At 38.6% G+C, this 23,496-nt stretch overlaps 1 protein-coding gene and 1 long non-coding RNA gene across 2 annotated transcripts in view; one reads left to right on the forward strand and one right to left on the reverse strand.

Moving 5' to 3' along the window:
- Positions 1–70: 70 nt before the first annotated feature.
- On the reverse strand, positions 71–12,114 carry LOC139708147 (uncharacterized). Its single transcript, XR_011709325.1, has 3 exons — positions 12,003–12,114; positions 1,523–1,576; positions 71–174 (listed from the first exon to the last, which is right to left on the reverse strand). It is a non-coding gene; the product is annotated as an uncharacterized lncRNA (long non-coding RNA).
- Positions 12,115–12,525: 411 nt separating this feature from the next.
- Positions 12,526–23,496, forward strand: part of LOC139708150 (quinone oxidoreductase-like protein 1) — a 69,964-nt gene continuing 58,993 nt past the window's right edge. Inside the window, exons 1-3 of the mRNA XM_071620126.1 lie at positions 12,526–12,677; positions 16,122–16,272; positions 18,701–18,814. Of these exons, the coding sequence (XP_071476227.1) occupies positions 12,606–12,677; positions 16,122–16,272; positions 18,701–18,814 (337 nt within the window). The 5' untranslated portion in view covers positions 12,526–12,605. The remainder of the gene's footprint in view (positions 12,678–16,121; positions 16,273–18,700; positions 18,815–23,496) is intronic.

A 23,496-nucleotide genomic window follows, 5' to 3' on the forward strand; every position in this document is an offset into this window, starting at 1 on the left:
AATAACCCTCTTTACACAAAACTCAGCTTGTGATTCCCAGTAAATGATTTCATAATAAAGAAATGACTGCCTGGAAGTGAGACTAGCACTGACCTGAGATGTAGCCACTGATTGGTTTGAGCTGCAGGAACTGAGCGTCATGTTTGGCCCGGTCTTCTGCTGTTATTCTCCATTCTGCCAAAAGAATCAGACAAATAGATACGGCTTGCTCATATCACAACCCAAAGGCCTATTCACTGAAAACAACTGATAGATACGTGTTCATTACACAGATTACTTTGTACAATCATGAGAAAATCAAATGCAGATAGTTATTCCATAATCTTGTATTCTATCATTGTTTAAGTATCTGTATACACTGTACATTAGACATTGATTTCTCTTCTGAAAGAGATAGCAAAGTTGCATGTAGACTGTATATATGAAGCATGTTACAAACGTCTGCTATCTAGCAATTGAGACTATTTCTTTTACATGATCTATTTCAAACAGTCAATGTCATTCATGTTTTTAATCTTTCTTTTTTCTTTTTTCTTTCTTAGGGGTGATTTCAAAACCACAAAAGCTGACATGCAAAAACTACATGCACATTGTTTTATCTTATCTGTGAAAAACACTATTTGTGGTTTATATATTTCCATGAACTATACATAGGATATGCAAGAGTTCAAGTACTACAGATTTGTAGTACACTGGGCACACAGCAGGATATAATATTGGAGCCTGTGGCAGGCTGTCTAACGTGGTACACAGATGACATTTTATGCACAATGTAGTTATATGCCACTGAGCGTCCAATGCGACAGGTTGATATGTTGTATGCCCACGTCCATAGATGCCCACGAGATATTCGCCCTCAGAGAAAACAGCATTCTATGTTACTTTTAAAGTCAGTGGTGCGGGCAGAGGAGAGAATCTATTATCTTATGTTGCATGACTAATAACTAGATCTAGATTTTAAAAAATACACAAACAACAAAATGGCATCTATAGACACACTATTGCATTACAGACTAGTACTTCACATGTTATGGTACTTAATCAGCATGACAGCAACTGTGAAAAGGCACTAGATTTTTTTTTAAAGCATTTCTGCTTGGTAACCATGAGAGCTACCACTGGTAACTTTGTTGGAAGTTACAATTGTGGCAGTATCTTAATCATGTGCACAACATGGTGAAGCTGTTGATGTTTTTGTTATTTGGATAACATTAGGAGTATTCTAACAGGGAAGTTTATATTCAATTTCATGACAAAGCACTTTAATCACACAACTTTAGAGGCATCCTATATAGCAGATGAAATATGATATTTAAAAAAGACCTTGATCTTGTCAGTGGCATGGATTTTACCTGGAATCAATTTCCAACATTATTCAAAGTCAGCATTCTATTACCTGGTATACGGCAACTTACTCCTTTTGCCTGCATAATCTACAGTACCTACAAGTACAGACACTTGAGGATCTACAATGTTATAAATCTCTTCTTTCCAAAACATAAGGGATAAAATATCCACTTACCTTGATGCATTCCGCCTCCTTGCATCATCCTGTGGCGATAGAGTTTCCACGTTCCTAGCAAGCACATGATAAAATAAGAGAAAGAACGGTCAGATCACGGAATAATGGTTGACTCCGGGCCAAACTGCAGACTCGCACACGACAAGAGTGGGCAGTCTTGTCCGTTTATAGGAAGGTAATGGGGCTCCCGCTATACACACAGTTGATAATCCTCAAGCTTGCTGGCGGAATTACCCACACACGATCTTGTGACTTTTGTGTCCAAAGCGAGCGTACTGTTTATGTCACCTCCCGCGAATGACTAAAATGTGATCGTCATGGGATGTGAGGTCTCAGTCCCAAGAATACACCCAAGAAGGGCCTCCGTATTTATAACATTTACTGGGCCATCCCTGGGAATGCCAAGCATAGCGGATGACTGCATGGTATATTTCTCCTGTGCCTATCACAGGCGTTTACAACAGCGCATGTATGCTCTAACACAGCACTGGCCTGGCAAATGTACAAGAGTCGCCCAGAATGGGTAGCAGGGTAATCCTTCTAATGCTGACAATATGGGTAGCTTTGAACTTCATTGGAGGGGAACACTTGCTAGACCTCCGCTCAACAACAGGTGTTGAACTTGTTTACGCGAGGTAATTAGTAACGCTCATGCCACCCCCAGGAACTGCTACACTGCCGTAAAGTAGCCTAATTGTAGCTGCGGGGCGACACTCAGAAAAAAGGGGGCGACAAAACTACGTATTAGCACCCCTCGGTCGATGATACATGCTTGAATGACAAGTTATGAATCAGCGATGTAACAGCGAGACTCATGTACATGGAAACATGAATTGTGCAGTAGTAATGAGCATAAAGACAGCTTATGATACCTCAACAGTGGCTGATCATAATGATGCTGAAGATAAAAGAAACAGAAAATGTAGAACAAATAAACCAAAAAGTGTGACTAATACTTTTTTTTACGTGTATGGTGAGGGGTTATCACAAATTTGCAGGTGAATCTTTGAGGACATAAGCACTTAAAGTGTATCAGAAAGCAATTCCATTACGGTAAACTGCAGTTTAATTATCATGCCTTGAGTTGGCAGTTTAACAACGTCCTGAGACAGTATTTTCCCCAACATCTTGCCTCAAAGGAAACAAAAGCCCAAAGGTAAATGTGGATTGAGTGAAAGCAGCAATAGAAGTGTTCATTGCATTAGTAGAACACATCAGTGAAAGTTTGACGATAAGCAGACAAGCGATTTAAAGCTACAAAATTTCAAAGTTTTGTTGCCTTCACTGCTGGAGAAGACAACTGCTACAGTTCATGATGTCATTTTGGACAACTATATAAAATTTTTTAGAAAACTACAGAGAATTCCACAAAATTTCCATTTTCATGAAAAGTACACATGCCACTGACTTGTTAACGACATAAAAATGCAAATTTTATTCCCCCTGATTTTTAAAAGAGATAAGTCCAGTGCTCTTCATTAGACTAAAAATGTGAAAATATGTTACATTTTCTCTCGTATTTTTCTTTGTATTGTTGTCCATATGATTTCATGAAGTGAACCAGTCTCCTCTAGCGATGACGATACCAGAAATTTAAAAAATCATATCTTTCGAAAAAAAAATTTTTCTGGTTTTCCTACAACTTGTATTTTGTGTATCATGCACTGCTTTCACTCAATTTACATTTATATTTTGGCTTTGGTTTCCTGTAATGTAAGTTATTTTTGTTTTAAATGCAGGAAATTGAAACAAAATCTAGGGACTTTCAGTAACTACAAAGGAGAACAGGAGAGAACGTGACTTGACACTGTGGAACACGATCGGGCCAGTGTCTGTTGATGGCTGGCTAGGGGAGTGGTTTGGAGCCCCCGTGTGGCGCAGCGTGCATTTTCATTCAGGAAGGAAGCGTCTCAATACTGGGTTACATGAGTAAGCTCCATGATTCCTCATGGGATAGCTCTAAGGAAAGTCGGATGGTACGCACGATGGCATCGTTTGTATATAACCCGACAGTATCAATGCCTACACAGAGGACTACAATGTACATTGTGCCTCAAGAACTTCACCTTTGAATGTGCACAATGCTGGCTGTCAGTAACCTTGTTTTAACAGTTTTATAATACCATGTAATATGAAAATCAGTCTGCACTGTTCACATGTCTTACTTCTATTTTTGTCATCAGATAAAAGCATCTTCAAACTATATCCATCTGTCCATATTTCAAGTGCATTTTTTTTCTTCTCTTTATTTCTTTTTTATGTGTTGAGACTTTTTCTTCTCAAGCCAAAGGACTAACGATGCAGTATAAAAGTGTTCTCATGTAACTGTGAATCATTATTGGACAGAAAACAGAAAAAAAAAATGTTGGAAATTTTAAGAAAACAAAAAGACTATACTTATAAAATTGGTTTTAAAATCAGGGCCCCGTTTTATCAAAAGATATTTAATCAACTGTAAATTCCCTTACCACACAGGCTGACATAGACTCATAATAGAAATCAACTATATAATCAATTATAACTCTTCATAAAGCAGGGCCCAGAATGCATTTAACAGGTAAGTCTAAACTTAACCTCGAGAGCACAATGCCTGAAGGGTATGCCAAACTTTGATTCATGTTGTGAAATGCTACCACTTGTGGTATGAAAATACAAAAATATATGTACAGTGTGCACTATCCAGAATCAATGCTGAGGTCATGATGTGCAAGGATTGTGTCCTGATCAACTACGTGTATAAAGTGGCCACACAATGCTAAGTACTGTATAATCCAGCCCTGTGATTTCTGCACAGCAGCCAGCCAGGCTCAGTAACACACACAGTTAAATTGATATTACATACATACAATGCACATTGTACATTCAACATGGCAACTACTTATAAATACAAACTGAGAATAACGGTATCATTTTCACATTTTATGCGTACAGGAAATAGGAAAGAAAAGTTTATTCATATCCTGCATGAACAAATTACATGATTTTGATATGAATACAATGTAAACATCAAGTCTGCTGCATGTACACAGTATGTACTGATACTACGTACATTCTAGCATTTGAGACAACAATGCATCAGGTACACGTATGACACATTTTGGTTCTGGTACACTGTAGAGGGAGCTATTTGCCCTTTCACCAAGCGTGTCACTCCAATCTAAACAACACACAATGGGTCAGTAAAGTGCAGTGAAAGTGAAGTGCAGTGTCAAGGGAATGGAAGGGGAAACAACTGGACTTAGGACAGGAAACACACCTGATGACTCAATGGATGACACTATTAATGTCTGTCTAAGTTAGAAACTAAAACCCTTCACATGGGACTAAAATTGTAGTGCAAATTTTCTAAATATAATGATATGCAGTAAATTAGCAACTCATCAGTCAATGGAAATATGCCATTGGTATATTCATGTACACAGCTCTCTGGACAGATTTTAAGATCATAGACAAGTACAAAATTGTATGGGTAAATGACATAAGTTGTAAATTACCCATGGACAAAAAATAAAACTTAAAACATCTGGAATTTAACAGTGAAATATATGGACTAGACTGACATACATTGTACATCTCAGTTAATACTACAAGTACAGTTGGAGTACTTACACTGCACATATGCAGCACTAAAAACCCCAAAGTTCTCAGTGCAATTTCAACTTATCATTTGATAACACGATCAATTCAACTTCTCAAGTCACTGAATAGCAGATGATTGGGATTTGGTCTTGACCACTAATCTCTGACCATTATCCCTACAATCTTACAAAGTATTGAATTTGACTGTCCTGGGCCCAATTGCATTTAACAAGTCCATGGTAACTTTTATAATTAACAGTAACTCTGCAACTGATCAGGGCAAGTCCAAGATAACACGCGCGTTACGTATGGGACATTCAGAGACTTTTATGACCTGAAAAATAGTGTTAATGGCCTTTGATCATATTGAACTTTATCATGGTGATGGATATCTAGGAGAAGTATAATCATGTAAAAAATTGAGAAAAATGACCTTGACAATTATATTCTAGAAGAGAAAATATGTGCCGTTACGTATGGGACCAGAAAAATTTTGTTTTTTTGAACATTTTTTTCAACCTCAAAACTCTCTGAAAGTATTTCATTCTACAACTTGTAACTCACTGTGATGAAAGTCAGAACACTCAAGATTATCACAGGTAAGTTTCATGTCATTAGGCAAAAAGCTCTAATTACAGGTTCTAATTAAAGACAGACATGACGTGTTACGTATGGGACAGTTACGTATGGGACACTTTGTCCCCCATTCATTTAGTGTGTGGAGAACCATGTTTATGGGTATTTTGCATAATTATTGAAGTAAAATCAGTTGAAACTACTCAAATACTGATCCAGATTGTCAAGGAAACAATATTCCCCAAATATTCACCATCATAGTCATATTCAATCATATTTTCATATTTTTATGACCAATCTGAGTATGCATGCCCTTTGTCCCCCATTCGTTTAGTGTGTGGAGAACCATGTTTATGGGTATTTTGCAAAATAATTCTGCAAAATACCCATAAACAAATTTTTGCATAATTATTGAGGTGGAATCAGTTGAAATTACTCAAATACTGATCCAGATTGTCAAGGGAACAATATCCCCCAAATATCTACCATCATAATCATATTCAATCATATTCTATATTTTTCATGACTAACCTGAGTATGTATGCCCTATTTTTTATCAGGATAGTTACTACTAAAAAATTGGATAGTTTAAAGTGTTTACTTCCATTGAAGAAGGGCAGTTTGCCATTTAGTTTCAATAAAAAACAACTTGACACAAGAAATATTAATTTCAATAGATAAGCAATACCTGCTGCGTGGAATTCCAGTAATCGAGTAGATGTATGATGTCTGTCTAGCAGTCAGGTCATTGATTTGATTCACACCTCAGTATGTATGTACCCATTAATTTTGTTGTGGCTGCTATTGAAAACTGAATAAGGACAATTTGTGTATCACTTGCAATTTAAAAAAAATCATTTTACTTTATTTTTTTTTTTTGATATCACAACCGTTTCAATTTGGATCTCCATCAAATTAACTTTGAATTCCTATAGTCTTACAATTGTATGCTCTTTAGTAATTCATATTATTGGTTTCCAGTCATCTCATAAAATGTTGAAAACTGAATCCCCATTTCTACAAAAACTATACCATCCCTTTAATGCTGATTTTCATTGTGTATTTTGCCATCTTCCCCTCCCCCTTTCTGAAAATTGTTCAGTCAAGTTCATGTATTGTTTCAAGTGTCTATAACTCAAAAAGTAGCTACAAAGTTGGGATGCTTTCTTCAGGATGATTGACCATTTGTGTACAGAGAGACCTTCCCAGCTAGCTACATGCATTCACATGCAATATATATGAGGATGTCCCATACGTAACCCATTTGTCCCATACGTAACATTATTTCAATGCCTTATAAAAAAAAATTTCTTTTACTGTTTTTTCTTTTTTCTATGGTATTTAATTTCTCTAAACAATAAATTAGAACTTTCCAAAAGGGCATTCATATAACCTTAGCAATTTCAGAAAAAAACCTAAAAAAATGACCTCATTTTGTTACGTATGGGACATCTCATGATAGGACACAAGCTAATTTGCATAATCATTTGCATAATCCCTAACTTTTCATACCAAGTTAAACTATTTGATGAACTTCTTATGTCCACATATTAATCAAATATCATTTGCTTTCCTTTGGATAAATATGAATTTTTATAAATGTCCCATACGTAACGCTGTGTTTTACATTTATGCAAATGAAGCCCTTGAAATTTGCATAAATTTACGTAATATAATTTTTTCCTCCATGGAAATCAAAACTTCAACTCATAAGCTTCAAAATGATACCAAATATGTCAATATTGAGCAAAGATTAAATTTTGCCTTCTGAGGGGACCTTATCTTGGACTTGCCCATCAATGGAAACCACCATACGTGTAGCAACACTATTCCATAGCCAACCAAAGCTGAGAAATCACTACATTGAACTCCCGTTATAACGAACACGGTTATAACAAAATTCCGGTTACAACAAAGTAAAAATTCAGGCCGCAACATAATCAGCTCTGTGTTTTTTTATTGTATCTGTTCGATTTATGCCATACCCAAATAAAGGAAAACTGACCAGATATGAATATAATTTATTAGTGGAAAATTGAGCAAGAAAATGGGATTCCATAATAGAGAATTAAGGGTTTCTACAGGAGGAACACTGTATTAGGGCTTTCTATACACCGTAGCTCAGTCAGTAGAGCACCAGGCTAGCAATTTGGAGGTCTCGGGTTCGAATCCTGATGGAATCCCATTTTCTTTGCTCAATTTTCCGCTAATAAAATTTTACGCTGTGAAAATTTCATGCTAGATGTTTTTCACATTTTTTAAACACTTAATTTTGAGCATGTTGCCAATATTCAAGGATGTTGCACAGCATGTTGCTGGCTTTTGAGGGTGTTGTATACAAGAATTTGAGCATGCTGTTGGCTTTTAACCCATTGAGAACGGACTGATTTTGCTATATAACACGCATTTCCCATAGACACTAGCTCGTCCTCAACAGGTTACTAAAGTAATACGGACGTTGCACAAGAATTTTAGCAAGCACACAATGACATGCTCAAACCCCTCATGGACCACCCTGGCCCAGGTTGAGGTATAACAGGAAGTAGGGACTCATCTTTCACACATGTTTTGAGCTGAGGAGGATTCTATTATACATGTATGTGATCTGTTCCTGTCCTGTTTTTAGTCACTTGCATAATCTATGCACAGCCATTTATAATCGACTCTACTAAAGTAATGTTGGTATAATCATATGGCTGGCACAAAAATATACACTCTGAAGTCTAGCATGGCCCAGGCCTCTCTAAACTACACATAGGGCCAAGCAGTGAGATATTCTAGCTGCCGCACAAACTTAAGAACATAGTCTCTAAAATATGTCATATGATTACCAGTACCTGCCAAAGGTACAGGTTGTACATGTATGCAAGATTCCAGCAATACAGGGGTTTAAGGGTCATTACTGGGTCAACACACAGCTTTTACCTCAAAATGACTGTAATTGATATTTTGGATTACAGAATCATATTCTCACGTCTTTCGAGCATCTCTTCCATGTCATTACAATGCAACTTTGGCCATAAATAATGAAATTATTGCCATAAACATTGCCGAGTGCATCACATACACAAATAACGAATACCAGTTTGAGATTTGCTCGCTTCTCATCGCATGTACAGTTTGTACACTGTATACCTGGTATAGGAGCACATTTTGCTGAAATTGGCCAGCAAATACACGGATTGATTGTCCCAAGTTTAGCCACTACGCTACACTCGTGAAGCAGCGATGCATTGGAGAGCTTTACTGAAAGTTTCCTCAAGAATTTTCAGTGGTACCCCCTATCGTATTTGTTATCTACATAAAGTGAATACAGCAAACATGCGAATGGCGAATTTTCACCACATGAGGACAGCATACAGAGCATTTATTCACGATCAAAGACAGGCGTGTATTGCGGCGAGTTAACTCACCGTTGGGCTGGGACGCGGCGCTGAGCCAGGCGAGTTAAGTTGGTCGCAAAAATTATTAATTTTACCTTGATTTACCTTGATGTTGGGCATAAAGTATACTGGACTTATTTGCCCCTGTGCATCCTCTTGAGACTTGCTGCAAGTGTTATTTGCTCTACTATTCGCATGCGAAGGGCAGGAGCATCAGGGAAATTTAGTATCCGGGTCATAACAGTTGAATTTATGTTTCCATGACTTCTCAAGATTTGATTTGAAGGTGTTGATACTGCTGCTATTGATGACTTCAGGTGGTAGGCTGTTCCATAGGTTAACTACTCGGTGTGAGAAATTCCTTTGCCTTACATTTGAGTTTGCGTAGGGTTTTCTGAGCTTAAGTATATGACCTCTTGTCCTGGAACATGTTGCTGGAAGAAATCTGAGCTATGCAAATCGTCTAGGCCATTCAGGATCTTAAATATCTGGATCATATCTGCTCTGCATCTCCTATGACAATGTTGGGAGACTCAGTTTCCTCAGTCGTTCTGTGTACTTTGTACATGTAGCTCAGGTTTCTCAGGCCAGGTAACAGCTTTGTTCCTCTTCGCTGTACATTCTCCAGTTTGACAATGTCCTTCTTTAGGCATGGGAGCCAAACAGTAAAAACACTGCTGCAATATTCCAAGGATGGTCGAATTATTGATTTGTATAATTGTACTAAGCTTCTTCCATCCAGGTTAGAAAAGGATCTCCTGATCAATCCCAGCAGTCGATTTGCCTTGGCACATACTCTGTCAACATGGTTAGAAAAATGCAGACTGCTGTAGGGGTATTACTCCAAGATCTTTTTCCCCAAGTTACTGTCAAAAGTTCTGATGTATCGTCAGGGTTTAGATAATAACTCATTCCAGGGTTTGTCTTTCCAAAACACATTACTTTACATTTCTTTTGGTTGAAAGATAACTACCAGTCTTTGGCCCATGATGTGAGTTTATACAGATCCTCCTGTAGATTGTTATTATCGGACTCTTTGTGTCGTGAGGCATACAGTTTGGTGTCGTCTGCAAATTATTTAACCGTGGAATTTGTAGATCTCAAGTAAGTCAGCGATGAAAATAATAAATAGGATTGGGCCTATAACACTTCCCTGAGGAATTCCACTAGTTACTAGACATGTCTATACTTTCATGTGAGCTGGCTCCTTCTACCACTACACGTTGAGTACGATCGAGGAAAAATGCTTTGATTCAGTTCAAGATTTTCCCTCTGATTCCATATCCATAAATTTTCTTGAGCAGTCTTGTATGTGGTACACAATCAAAAGCCTTGCGATAATCTAAGTAAATACAGTCAACTATTTCTTTGACATCAAGAGCAGCACTCCAGTCGTTTGTTACTTCAAGTAGTTGGGTAGCGCAGGATCTGCCCCTTCTCCGGCTTCTGAACCCGTGTTGATGCAATACAACAAGCTTACAACAATGGAAGCAATATGGACGGCCCTTTCTGTGGAGATTATGAATAGCGACTTAAAAGGTACAATACAATAGGCTGGTACAGGTGACGTTAATCTAAGAATATCAATACGAGATTACGACAAAAAGTCACTGTTAGTCAGTGTCATCAGGTCATTGCAAGATCATTCATAACTCTCAGTAGTGCGCTAGTGTGTGGCCCCTGAACCCCTGCCCTGGCTGGATTGCCAAGATTCCTTTATACTAGTACACACAATATCATCAATATCAACATGCAACATGCACACACCCACTAGAGTTCTTCTACCACAATTACCCCTGTAGCAGCACAATGAGTCACACTTTCATTTTCTCGCACTACTAAGAATTGTTTTCGTCCACTCGCTGACCATATCCGCTAGTGGTCACTCTACGGCGTAATACAAGCACATTTTTACGACCGCTCTGGCCCTCCGTATCGCGAGCACTCATATATTATCATCTGTCACATTCCTCGCGAACAGCGTAACTTCACCTCCGGTCACTCCTACGGTCACCATGACAACGCGAGATGGACATCATTTCTAACCAATCTCCTTCTTTCTTCGCTCCACTTCTCGAAGAAGTTTCGCACGCGTGTTACAACTCTCCATTCACAAAAATCAACTTTTCACGCACACGACACTTCTTGACCAGCTTTCGACGTGAAAGCACGAAAACGCCAAGTTGTCAACTCGCCAAACTTCATCATCAAACATCGGACTCGCGAACTTCTCTCTCTCTCTCAATCTGTCTATCTCTATTTTCCCTCTCTAACTTCGCCGTCTTCTGGAGCATTCTACATTGTGCTACTTCGCCTTATTTACTGAAATTATACTGTGTGTCGCGTTATGTTTTTGTGTATATACCAAACGGGAAAGTGCAATAACTGAACTCTCAATTGGAGGACCATTTCCTGCAACAGCATCGACTCCAGGCGCAGCTCGGCAGCACGGGAGATATTGTGTTATAAAATCAACGAATGGTGAGTCGTAGAAGGATACATTTTCTACGTTCTATTAACATCCTACTACGAAATCCCTTCACCCCCACCATTGCACCAGCATTCAATTCCCAGCAAGCAAGCAAGGCCAACGTAAGGCAATCATTGCATTGGCAAGGGGTATTCCAACTCAATTCAATCCATGCCATTGACCGTGGCGAGGAGGTGGCGCTCGTGAAAACGCCGAGGCTCACTCACACTCATCACAGACTCACAAGAACATCACGCCTACTGGTACGTGTACCGTACTAACCCACGATCTTCATACACGCCTCGCTGGATCGCCTGCGGTCTACACTACGAAACATAGGCCTACATACACTTTATACACACCCAGTACGTTACGAGTAGGTTCTATAAATCTAAAATTTAGAATCGTCTACATGTCCACTTCCATATCGCAAACATGTACCTACACATAAATCTATAAGGACTATACACACCTTGTCCTCTAATATATCCGCATAGACATAACTTCTTGGGTAAATCTCAGCTAGGTTCCAGTGCAGTGTTAACGACAGTTGTGATCACTCATGAAACTCCTTTCCCACGGACTCGCCCATCGGGCAGACAGGAAGTTGTAAGGTGAGAACCATTTCTTTTATTGTTGTCATCTATTGGTCAATACCCAATTACATTTTTTCGTTAACGGTTTCCTCAGATCATGAATTTCCAATCACTTTCCTCCAAAATATGATAAACGTCATTTTTTTTGTAATTGTCAAGTTGTATTTATGTTCAAAATTTGAAAATTACTCTTGCATCGGGGAAAGAATATGACGCGTAAAACGCCCTTCCCATAACTGACCAATTAAATTTACTGTTTGATAGACACGGAGATTGAAGGGAATTATGGGTAGCAATAACCTTTGACATGCGCCAACTAATTTCGTCTGCTACCGTCTACCCACCATGTCAACGGAGCTGTAGCTGTGCTGAGATGAGCGGAGCTGAGGCTGAGTAACTTTTAGTTGAACTTCTGCATGCTCCAGGCTGTATTTCAGAGGATCTAAAGGCTTGAAATCGTTATTTTCAAAGAGTAAAACATGAAAGCAGTGTACTGGTCTTTGGCGGCAGATGGTGCATCTTTTCACAGAGATTTACTTCTTATCAGCGATGTGAGTTGATCGACACCTGTTGTCAGTGTTGAGAGCATACCACAATACAAAACCGCCGACTAGCTAGGCATGGCACAGGCTGCAAGGCCAATGGCAATGGCATGCTGTGCTGTATTTCGGCGTGTAGTGCATGTGCAGCGAATTATTCTGTATCTGTATGTCGATGTAGCCCGCGGTGGAATGCTACTGACGCTGTGCAGCTGTGGTGGTGCTGATATTCGAAGTGTTACACAGCTCACATTTCAGAATCAGAGACCTAGACCTCTTCTTAATTGATGTCTTGACTTATGAAATAAGCAATATGCAATCTAGCAAATCTAAGAAATATTCGAAATTGTATAAAGACCAGATATAAAGTACGTACATGGCCAGCGTGGGGTGACAGGTCTTCTGTTCACACAGTGTGGGATCCTCTCTCTCTCTGGAAGACGTTTTGGACTCAGCCTTGAGGCCGAGGGTCTACAAATTCATGCTAACTTAAAGAGACTGTACAGTTGTGGTTGAGGTGAGGATTTAGCTTTTAACGTTTTGCGAGATATTCAGAAACCACTCTATGAGATGTCAAAGAGCATGCAATTCTAAGGGGAATCTCAATCAAAAGTTTATTTGATGAAAATCGGTTTTGAAATGGCTGAGATATCAAAAACAAGGTGAAACAAAGAGGAAAGAGATCCTAATAAAAGGCGTGGCCTGTCGCCTTTTATTATTATCACTTTTGTTGACATCTCAGCCTTTTGAAAACTGATTTTCATCAAATAAACGTTGAATCCTTTTAAAAATTACATGCTCTTTCATATTTCATAAGAGGTTTCTCATTATTTCACTTAGGAATGTTTAAAAAAACCTGAATCCTCACCTCAACCAGTACTGTACAGTCCCTTTAAAAGCTATAGTATAGTATCTCCTCAAGTTGATTCTTTTGGACAGTCACCACGGTCACTGAAACACATCTATAGAGGTTATGTTATTATTAAATTAGTCAATAACTTCATTCCTTCTTTCTTTCAAACTTAACAGAATCTTTCTTTCCTCCATTTCTTTCTCTCTTGAGTTTTATGGCATTATATGCTGTGTGAGAGATTTTCGTGCCCTTTGAGTGCTCAGACTGAGTGCAATGGTTTGCCTTTTATTAATAAGTACCCTATTATATTATTATTACCTCTGCCAAGGAAGGAGGTTGTGTCTTCATCGGCATTTGTTTGTTTGGTGGTTTTTTTGTCTGTGTGCAAAATAACCAAAAAGTTGTGGATGGATTTGGATAAAACTTGCAGGAAAAGTTGATAGTGACACAAGAAAGAGATGATTGAATTATGGTAGTGATCTGGGAATTTTTATGGATTTTTGAAGAATTTATCTTTTTGTAGATAGGGTCAATGAACTTGAGAGTTCAAGCTGGGTGTATTGTTTATTTTGAGATTTGCATACGTAAGCGCTCTATTATGTGCTCTGCTGCTTGGGTGAGGTGTCGCACAGCTTGAAGCTGATAACGTAAACAAAAGGCTTGTCAATTTGACGATTTTAACTCTAATTTCAGCATTTGGCACTATGGCACTATGGGTGGAAATTAGCTGCTTGGCGGAAGTCTGTGCTCTCACAGTGGTTTTGTCATTGTTATTATCATTATTATTATTATTATTATTATTATTATTATTATCATTATCATCATCATCATCATCATGATTACTATTACTATTATTATCATACTGTAGTGATTTACACAGAAGACTGGATAAAGGTCAAACAGGAGGATAATATTGGAATATATTGGGAACTCTGGGCATTACCTGGTAGTGAGTTCTAGTATGTTTTCTTTTTTTGCATTTATTTTGTGAGGTGTGCAGTGGGGTGGTATCATTTGTAGAGTATGGTATCCATGGTAACCAGTCATTATTAGACAGCATTTAACTCTAACATCACTGTCAGTTCAATATGGTGACAATAGAAGCATCAGAAGCTTAAAGGGTTGTGTAAAAATGTAGAGTCTAATATTGATAAATTCAGAATGTGCTGTCCAGAATGCTTTAATAACTGGGGAAGCTAAGGGTATCTAATAATGAGTCACAACCTTTGATTAAAATGACTCTTACTGATAATTTAGGTTTTAATACACTGGGTTACAGAAATGTGTTGGTACATGTGCATGTTTCACTCAGCTTCTCAACAGTGTCACAGTAAATGACACCCCTAAAGTCCTGGATTGCCTAAGATATATGCAGTAGCTTTCAGATTCTAGAGGTAGGGCCTATATTGGCCAGGACCCAATTTTGAAGGCAAGCATTTGAAGTAGTCTAGGTGCATGCTGTTATCAATTAATTGACCAGTCCTGAGCACATCCTAGTTGCTGAACAGGCTTTGATTAGAAGCACCGTGGAAGTAGAAGTAGAAGTAGATCTAATGCCAGGTGGGCCAAAATGGATGAAGTGTAAATGTATGCAATGAAATTTTAGAGCAATTTAAAACTCTAGTCTAATGTTGACTTGTGGCGAGTGGCAGTATGCTTTGCAATGAAGCCATATAGTTGCCATGGCATTTTGCTCAGGTGACTGGTGAACTTCACATTGTTATTGGATAAAGCCCATAAGGAACTTGTTACCGTACTCTCAGGTTCTATGCCTTCTCCTGAGCATATTCTCAAAAGATATTCTCTTTATCTTACTGAGGTGGAGACATCTTGACCGCACCTTTTCTACAATGTCAGTGCATAGTGCATAATAATTTAGCTGGTGGGCTCCAGAGCATAGATGCCTGACTACATTAAGGACTGGAATAATGGGGGAAACTCTAGACTCTTCAAATCTAATGAAACAGTGTCTTACGGCAAACACTCGTTTTTAGTTTGTTTTAAATATATGCAGCTACACATATGCATGAATCGGCTGAGTTAATTGTTGAACACAAGATCTTTCTGAATGGTTATTTCTTGCAGGTTGATGCTATAACGGTATATTTTATTTTTGTAGAAGGAGAACATCACATTTCATTTACATACAATAATTCAAACAGTCACTATTTGGAATATGCTGTAAATGCATGTGCAATGAGCTTCAGAGTTAATCTGGCAATGATCGTTAATTACCACTAGCATACATTTTGGCGTACAATCGTGTGTATGTCAGAAATTGTGTCTGGTGTACACCATGAATATACAACAGAAATAGGATTGAGCCAAATATTGATCCCTGCAATACACTGCTCTTCATCTTTCTCCAGGACCAAACTGTTTTTTATATAAAAGCATCTCTATTCCTGAACTCTTTGAAGAGTATACAACTCAATCCAAATTTTGAGTTACTGACCACAATTTCTGATAGTTTTCAATTGATGCTTAAATGCATTTTAAGGTGAAATGAAACTACTATACTGGAATAGGACCATATTTTTATTACGGTAAAGAATATCCCTGCCTTTGTTCTGACGAACATCTTTTTCAATCTGTCAATCAAGGGTTCCATCCCAGAAGCAGAAGGGACTAAAGTGCTGGTTCGCGTCAAGGCGTGCGGCCTGACGGACATTGACGTGGAGCTTCTCCAGGAACTGGGTTTATTTCGGCAAAAACTTCCTTGCGGCACGCAGATATCTGGAGTGGTGACCAAAGGTATGTTGTGCGAGACAAAAGTGCCCATACTTACGATATTCTACAAACATGAGTGTATGTGTTTGTTATGTGCCATGTTGTAAACCCTGTCTATGCCACATTATTCTTTATTCTGAGACAGCGACGTAGTCATGCTTTGGGAAAACATTCTGTTTTTCAAGTCTAGATGTAACTTTCTTAGATTTTTTATACCCTGGACATGTAGTGAGCAAATTTGTAGAGAAGATGCCAAGCTTTGCTTTGATGTAAATTGTATGACAAATCTATGATTGCTTTTCATTCAAATGACCAGTAGCTACATTATTGTAGAGGCATGACTTTTGCACACAAGACAGTGACAGACATTTACTCGCAGATCCAGCAAGGAATACATGCTTGATAATCAATCACCTCATAAAATGCAAGCTACATGTGACAGGAATGGAATCGCGCAAAGCGCCTTCATGGTCCTGAGGCATTTGAGGATTTATCGATTGGTTTGTGGTGGGTTTGTGCTTTTGAGCAGATTATGCGAACTTGGCACGCCATTGACTGAGTGGGATGTGTGAATGTGGCACATAAAGTGTTAAGACGAACATATTTTTTGTGGAGTTAAAAAAAAAGGTCCTCCAAAAATGTTCTCAAGTACGAACTTGTGCATCATGGCCCATAGTATAACCATCAATTTCAGGAATCATATGAGTTAAGAGTAAAAGTTATCTTTGTCGTTACGCTGAGGAATATTGTTCATCCAGTGACAAGGGAGAATATGTTTTCCAGTTTAATAAAGAATAGGATTTCTCTTTTTTTAAACCAAAATGTGTCCCATATAGCATGGTGATTTCCATTCCTAATTGAGATTGATTGAATGCAACTACTCATAGAGCAAGTAAACTTGATTCAAAAGTAAATCTTGATTCAATGCTATGGTATATTATGAATGACCATCTTATTTCTTATGACATTTAAGTTCTGTTTTATAATAGCAATGGTACAGTGTATTACCGTGGTTGGAGGCAGTAGTGCTTAGGGGATTATTGGTAGCTAAAGGGATTCTTGTTACTGTACGAGCTGAAATTTTCGCGTACAGATATTTTCGCGAATTGCTACATGGAGGACATTTTCGCGTGTTGTTAATTTCGCTGTTGCAAGGGTCTAACTGAACTTAGCTATTCGTGTGTTTTTTTTCGCGTGTTGTTATTTTCGTGGTTCAAAGGCGATTCGCGAAATTCGCAAAAATGAAACCACCGCGAAAATTTCACCTCGTACAGTATATCTTACAGTGATGAAGAGCATGTCTCATTTTATGGAGAAACGGAAAGAAATTGACCAGGAACTAGTTGGTTTTAAATTCAATCTAACTTGTTTGATGTCTTAATGCCAGTTTTATATATAAAATGACATTTTGTAGAAATCCATTAATGGCAAGAAAGGAAATGAATAATAGCCATTAGGTTTTGATATTTGAGCAGTATTTAAGGTAACAAAGACTATGAAAAGATCTGATCAGCAGTTTTGATCACTAGCTAAGCTGTGACATCAATAACCAAATTTTCATCAGCAATAATCTGTACTCACAATTTTCCTTGTTTTGTTTCAAATGTTTTGCTGTTGTTTGTTGATGGTGTTCAAATCAGAGATTACCTTTTCCTTTTTCTTTTTTTTTTCATTTTTGTTTCACTCAATTTTAAGAGCTTTGTCTGTATGTTTGGCTCTTTTTGTTTAAACTCATAGTGTTTAGGCAGGATGTTCATGTTATAACAATCCAACCAACCCATGTATTGAAATAGCGCCCTCTTTCTGCTAATTGCATATAAGAGCTGGACACCTTTGTCAGAGCTGCTGAACAGTGATGGTTGCTAGCAATGTAAAGCATTATGCCTAAACTTGTGATGTCACTGTCAGTACGGATGTGTATCTTGGCTAATTTGCATACATCTGTCTTTGTCATCTGCCTCTCTATCTTTTTCTTTTTCGCCTGATGTATACCTATAATATATATCTATCTAAAACTCTCCATAATCTGTGTATCCGTCTATATATTTTTCTCTATTATCTACATGAATTTGTTTATCAACTCCTGTTCATCAAACTGTCTACCAATAAAACCTTTTATCTAGCTAGCCAACCATCCATGCACCCATTCAACTATATAGATCTATCTATCTATCTATCTATCTATCTATCTATCTATTTATCAATCTATCTATCTATTTATATATTTATCTATGATCTATCTATCTATCTATCTATCTATCTATCTATCTATCTATCTAGATCTATCTATATATCTATTCATATGTCTCTACCCATATACCTGCCTATTGTAGATCAATATATTCATCTATGTGCAGCTCTATATATGTGGCATATTATTTCATGTTGATGGGTATTTGAAATTGGATTAAATTTGTGTTTTCTCTGGTTATATGCATGTGTACTGTTTCAGTTGGCTCAGCAGTCACACGGTTTGCTGTGGGAGATGATGTGGTCGGCGTTCTTCCACTGGACACAGAGTACGCAGGCTGTGCAGAATACTGCCTTCTCGAGGAGTACAATCTAGGTAAAATTCTGCCCACAATGCATCAGATCAGACCTCGCATGTTACATCCTGTTATGTTACACAATGATATGTTACGTGATGGTATGCAACATTTTGCTGGTTTTGCAGGGGCATGTTGTCACGAGAGAATCGAATAAACAGAGTGAGATATATGTTGCATCAAGAAACTGTTTACAAGAACTGGGAATTACTGAAGCGCGGTTACAAGTAAAAATGCTAGCAGAAACCTGCTATTAAAAGTATACTGTCGAAGGTTTCCTGTATATTACGTGCTTTTGGCACATTGTGTTCAGACTCGGTATCAGTGTCTAAAGACTGATATGGCCCAATGATTTGTACCTTTGTTCTGAGACACAATGTCAAATGAATAGATCATCATTCTTTTCAGAAGGAAAATACACCAAGCTACATGTACCATTGAACCGCACAGCGTCATCCTACTTTAAGTTTGCGGAAACATTATTCAAAGACAGAATTGGGTTAAGTTCTCTGATTATACTTCAAAGTATGCAAGTTTCCTTACTGTGAAATATGTTGATGTTGTTGTTATTATCTCATGAGAATACTTCTGTTTGTTTGTTTGTTGTTGTTGTTGTTTTTGTGGCAGTTCATTCCATACATCAAAGGAACGATATGTACTACAAATGCATGTTGACTTGTGCTGGTTCATGATACTCTCAACACCACTTTACTTGTATGTGGCAAAATGAATATAATATGTGAATATGTGTCATTAAAAGTGCTTGTGTTTTTGATCAGATTACTTGGGTATGCCCACAAATAAAACTGTCTACAGTAAACTAATGTTCTGTCAATGGCCTCACTTGTCAATCACTGCTAAAGTACTAAAACGTGTTATTTTCTGAACAAAGCTAGACCTTGGAATGCACCTTTCCCTAAACTGAGCAAGAGTCTGGTGATTTCTATGTTACTAATATGTCTAACAAAAAAAAAAAATCATTTCAGGGAACGTGCAAGTTATGCTCAGTCCAGAGCACGATGCATTTCAATGTCTTTTACTATTCATATTAGTACTTTACAAGTGATTGACAGATGATGTCATTGACAGAATTTGGTTTGGAAGGTTTTCTGGGTTGTTGGGTTTTTTTTTTGTGTGAACATATCCAAGTAATCAGAATAGTAAATAGCGGACAGAGTAAAGACATAGGGCACATTTTTCTTTTGGCCCCATAAGTGATGATCACAGTATTATGAATCAGTACAAGTCAATGTGCATTTGCATTGCATTTTCCCTCTGAGTAAAATGCTGATGTCTTCAAGATAATTTTGCCAAAAAAGTTATTCCTGCACCAAAATAAAAAAAAGGAACAAATTGCTGCACGAAAATTGCGCACCAGGGTTCGTATTTCCTAGGTCTGCGTGCAGTTTGCGGCGCCAATTTGGAGTAACAACTCTTGTTGCAGAATAATTAAGATAATCGTCACGCGACGTCAACCGGATGTTTGCATTCTTCACAGAAGCCGGAGACAAAACATGCAGCTAGCTTCCGAGGCTATTGTTTGTATGAATGCCACAGTTTATATGCAGCAGACTGACAAGGCAATCGTGCATGCATGTTCTACTGTGACAGTACTTGGCTGAAACATCTAAAGGGCTTTTTACACTTGCAAATTTTTGCTTAGTCCTGTACCAACGGTGGGGCTAAGGGGGGGGGGGGGGCCTTAGCCCCACCGTTGGTACTGGACTAGCCCCACCGAAAGTCCCATACTATCTGGCCCTGCAAAATAGCGGGGTTAGCACCGCAATTGCGAGCGAGTGTAAACAGAACGAAAAAATAATTTGGGGCTAAGTGATGGAGACGAAGTCTGACCCCCACTGACCAATCAGAAACAAGGAAATCAAGTGCTGCCGGTGCATGCATGTACGTGTACAGTGGACAGCTTAATCATGAATATTCATGTGGTTTGGAAAGTACCAGACTAAGAAATACGAGTGTAAAAATGTTGATTTTCTCCTTAGCCCTGGACAAGAGCTTAGTACGGGACTAATTGGCGAGTGTAAAAAGATGAAAAGATTGGTACGGGACTAACGATAGTCCTGGGTCAGAGAAAGTACGGGGTTAAGAAACACAAGTGTAAAAACGGCTTAAATTTTCCTGACTGGGATAACTTTTGGATATTTTGTTTTGTTTTTTGTTTTCACTGCAGTGTGAATGGCAAGGTCAGACATGGGGATCTTTAATGTTACCTTTACGGTGAATCCAAACATTCTTCCCTATATTCAGTGTTTTCTTTCCTGCCTGAATTAAAAATAGAAAGATCATTGGCTGTAGTGGTTCAGGTATCACAAGTCATCCTTGCCCTTCCCTTATCTTGTGCTCCCCAAAGGGAGAAAACGAAACAAAAAACAGAGAATAAAAACACCTGATGAAAGTGCTTGATAAAGTCTATTCAGTGGCTTGATACTGTGACCACATTTCCATTGTCATTCATACAGAGTTTTACCAGATAGAGATGTTGATGTGACATACATTTGTGACCCGCTACAACAAAATGATCCTAAAGTCGGGCGAGGTCGATTATTTGAAAATTGCATGACACAATTCCCTAATCTTTCTGCTTCAAATTGATATATAACATGTCTTATAAAAATAATCGGTTCCGGAGATATCGATGTTTAAAAGAGAGCATGTCAAGACGTCTGGAAAATCACTGTTTCGAGAAAAGCGCCCTAAAAGTTCTCCTTGCGACGCAATCACAATCAAGAGACACGGAAGTCAGTATTCACCTCCGGACAATAGAAGTTAAGCCCTAGCAACCCCCGAAATGCTCATTCAAACACAGCGTTGGCGGTCTCCTCACCGACCAATCAGTGACCAGGATGTCAGGAGAAGCGGCTAGGCATAGCGCAACCCGCCCGCACGCACCAGTCGACTGGGCAGTGTGCGAGCTTCACGCTTCGGTTAGCGGCAAGCAGCAAACTGACCAATGAGATCACTCTGGTCGTTGTTAGGGGCGGAGCCTATGTGTGGCGCTCAATCCAAATGTTCGAACCAGTTTCTGCTTCGTTGAAAAGCCAAAAAACATGGCCCAGAAAAACGCTTTTTTTTGGTCTTTCCTTTCATCATTTTGCTTCAAAATTTCGACAGATGATAGAAGACATGTCAGACTCTAATAATATGTCAAATTCAGAAAATCGTAATTTTTATGCTCTAACTTCAAACTCGATTTTCACGGCTTCGACCGTGCGCGACTTTAGGACCATTTTGTTGTAGTGGGTCACATTTGTAAAAATAGTACACTGGAGGTAGCAAGGAACAGTTGTGTGTTTATTGCTTTATATTAAGTGCTTCAAAAGATATTTGTAACTCATAGTGTGCGTGAGGAGCAACTGGCCACAGTGCACAATCTCTCATGCTGTAAAAGTGGATATTTTAACCTGAGTAATCTTGCACGCTCGACCGGGTGAGATGAATTTCACATGTTTTCGAGTCCGGAATCGCGGAATCAGGACATTACTGCACATATGACAAGCAAAAATATTTGCTTGCTCTTATTTTTGCATTAATCCCTCATTACTGTCATTTTATGGTGGTCATCGTTCTGTACATGTATGTTTCTATTCTTGATACCAAAAATATCACCATAAGGTATTAATAGCTGAATGTATGGTGAGGACAAGATACATTCAGTCAAAAGTACAGAGTTCTTTAATACCGTTGATCCTTTTGCCACCCCACCCCCCAAAAAAAGAAAATCTGTTTGTGTTTATCATTTCTGCCAAATCACTCTGATATTGGGCAGTCCCACCTTTAAAGATAATAAAAAGTTTTGGTACCTCAAAAGCTTCCCTGAATTTCCTTGTCTTGGTTTGTGTTTCAGGTTAAAGTACGTTGTCTGTGAGAATTACTCGCCCCTAAGTGCTCTCATGTCTTAGTAATCATGCAATAATGGTTTCGTACCTTGGTACCAGAGCCGACGCTGTACAGCGTCGATAAATATTGTACGAAACCACTGACTGCGACCAGCAGCGTGCAGCCCATCGTACGCATAGCTAACTGCGACCAGCAGCCCCATACGCATAGCGTAATGGGGCTTCGCATTGTAGCATTCAGGATCATGACAGAATTAGTATCGCGGGTAAATGTCAACTTAAAATACAAAAATTTCTTCGATTTGAAGACTTACCAATTAAGTTGAAGTATTGAAAACAGGCTTCGAACAACGTTTGGTTCTGCCAATAGTCCCTTTCTGTTCGAATTGATGACTGAATGTGACTCGGTCGAGAGGACCTTGGGAGAGCTACATACACTGGATACCATGGCCAGCGCATGCGCACACAAACATCTTATCCGTTCGTGGATTTGAAATTTGTGTGCATGCGATGTGTTCGCATGCACTGGCTGTAGTATTCAGTGTACTGTATGTAGCTCTCCTAAGGTCCTGTCGACTGAGTCACATTCAGTCATCAATTCGAACAGAAAGGGGCTATAGGCAGAACCAAACGTTGCCCGAAGCCTGTTTTCAATACTTCAACTTAATTGGTAAGTCTTCAAATTGAAGAATTTATGGGATTTTAAGTTGACATTTACCCTGCGATACTAAATCTGTCATGATCCTGAATGCTACAATGCGAAGCCCCATTACGCTATGCGTATGGGGCTGCTGGTCGCAGTTAGCTATGCGTACAATGGGCTGCACGCTGCTGGTCGCAGTCAGTGG

The sequence above is a fragment of the Diadema antillarum genome, unplaced genomic scaffold, assembly GCF_040938485.1.
Source record: "Diadema antillarum isolate AM-2024a unplaced genomic scaffold, OU_Dant_1.0 seq00001313_RagTag, whole genome shotgun sequence".
Classification (NCBI taxonomy): Eukaryota; Metazoa; Echinodermata; class Echinoidea; order Diadematoida; family Diadematidae; genus Diadema; species Diadema antillarum.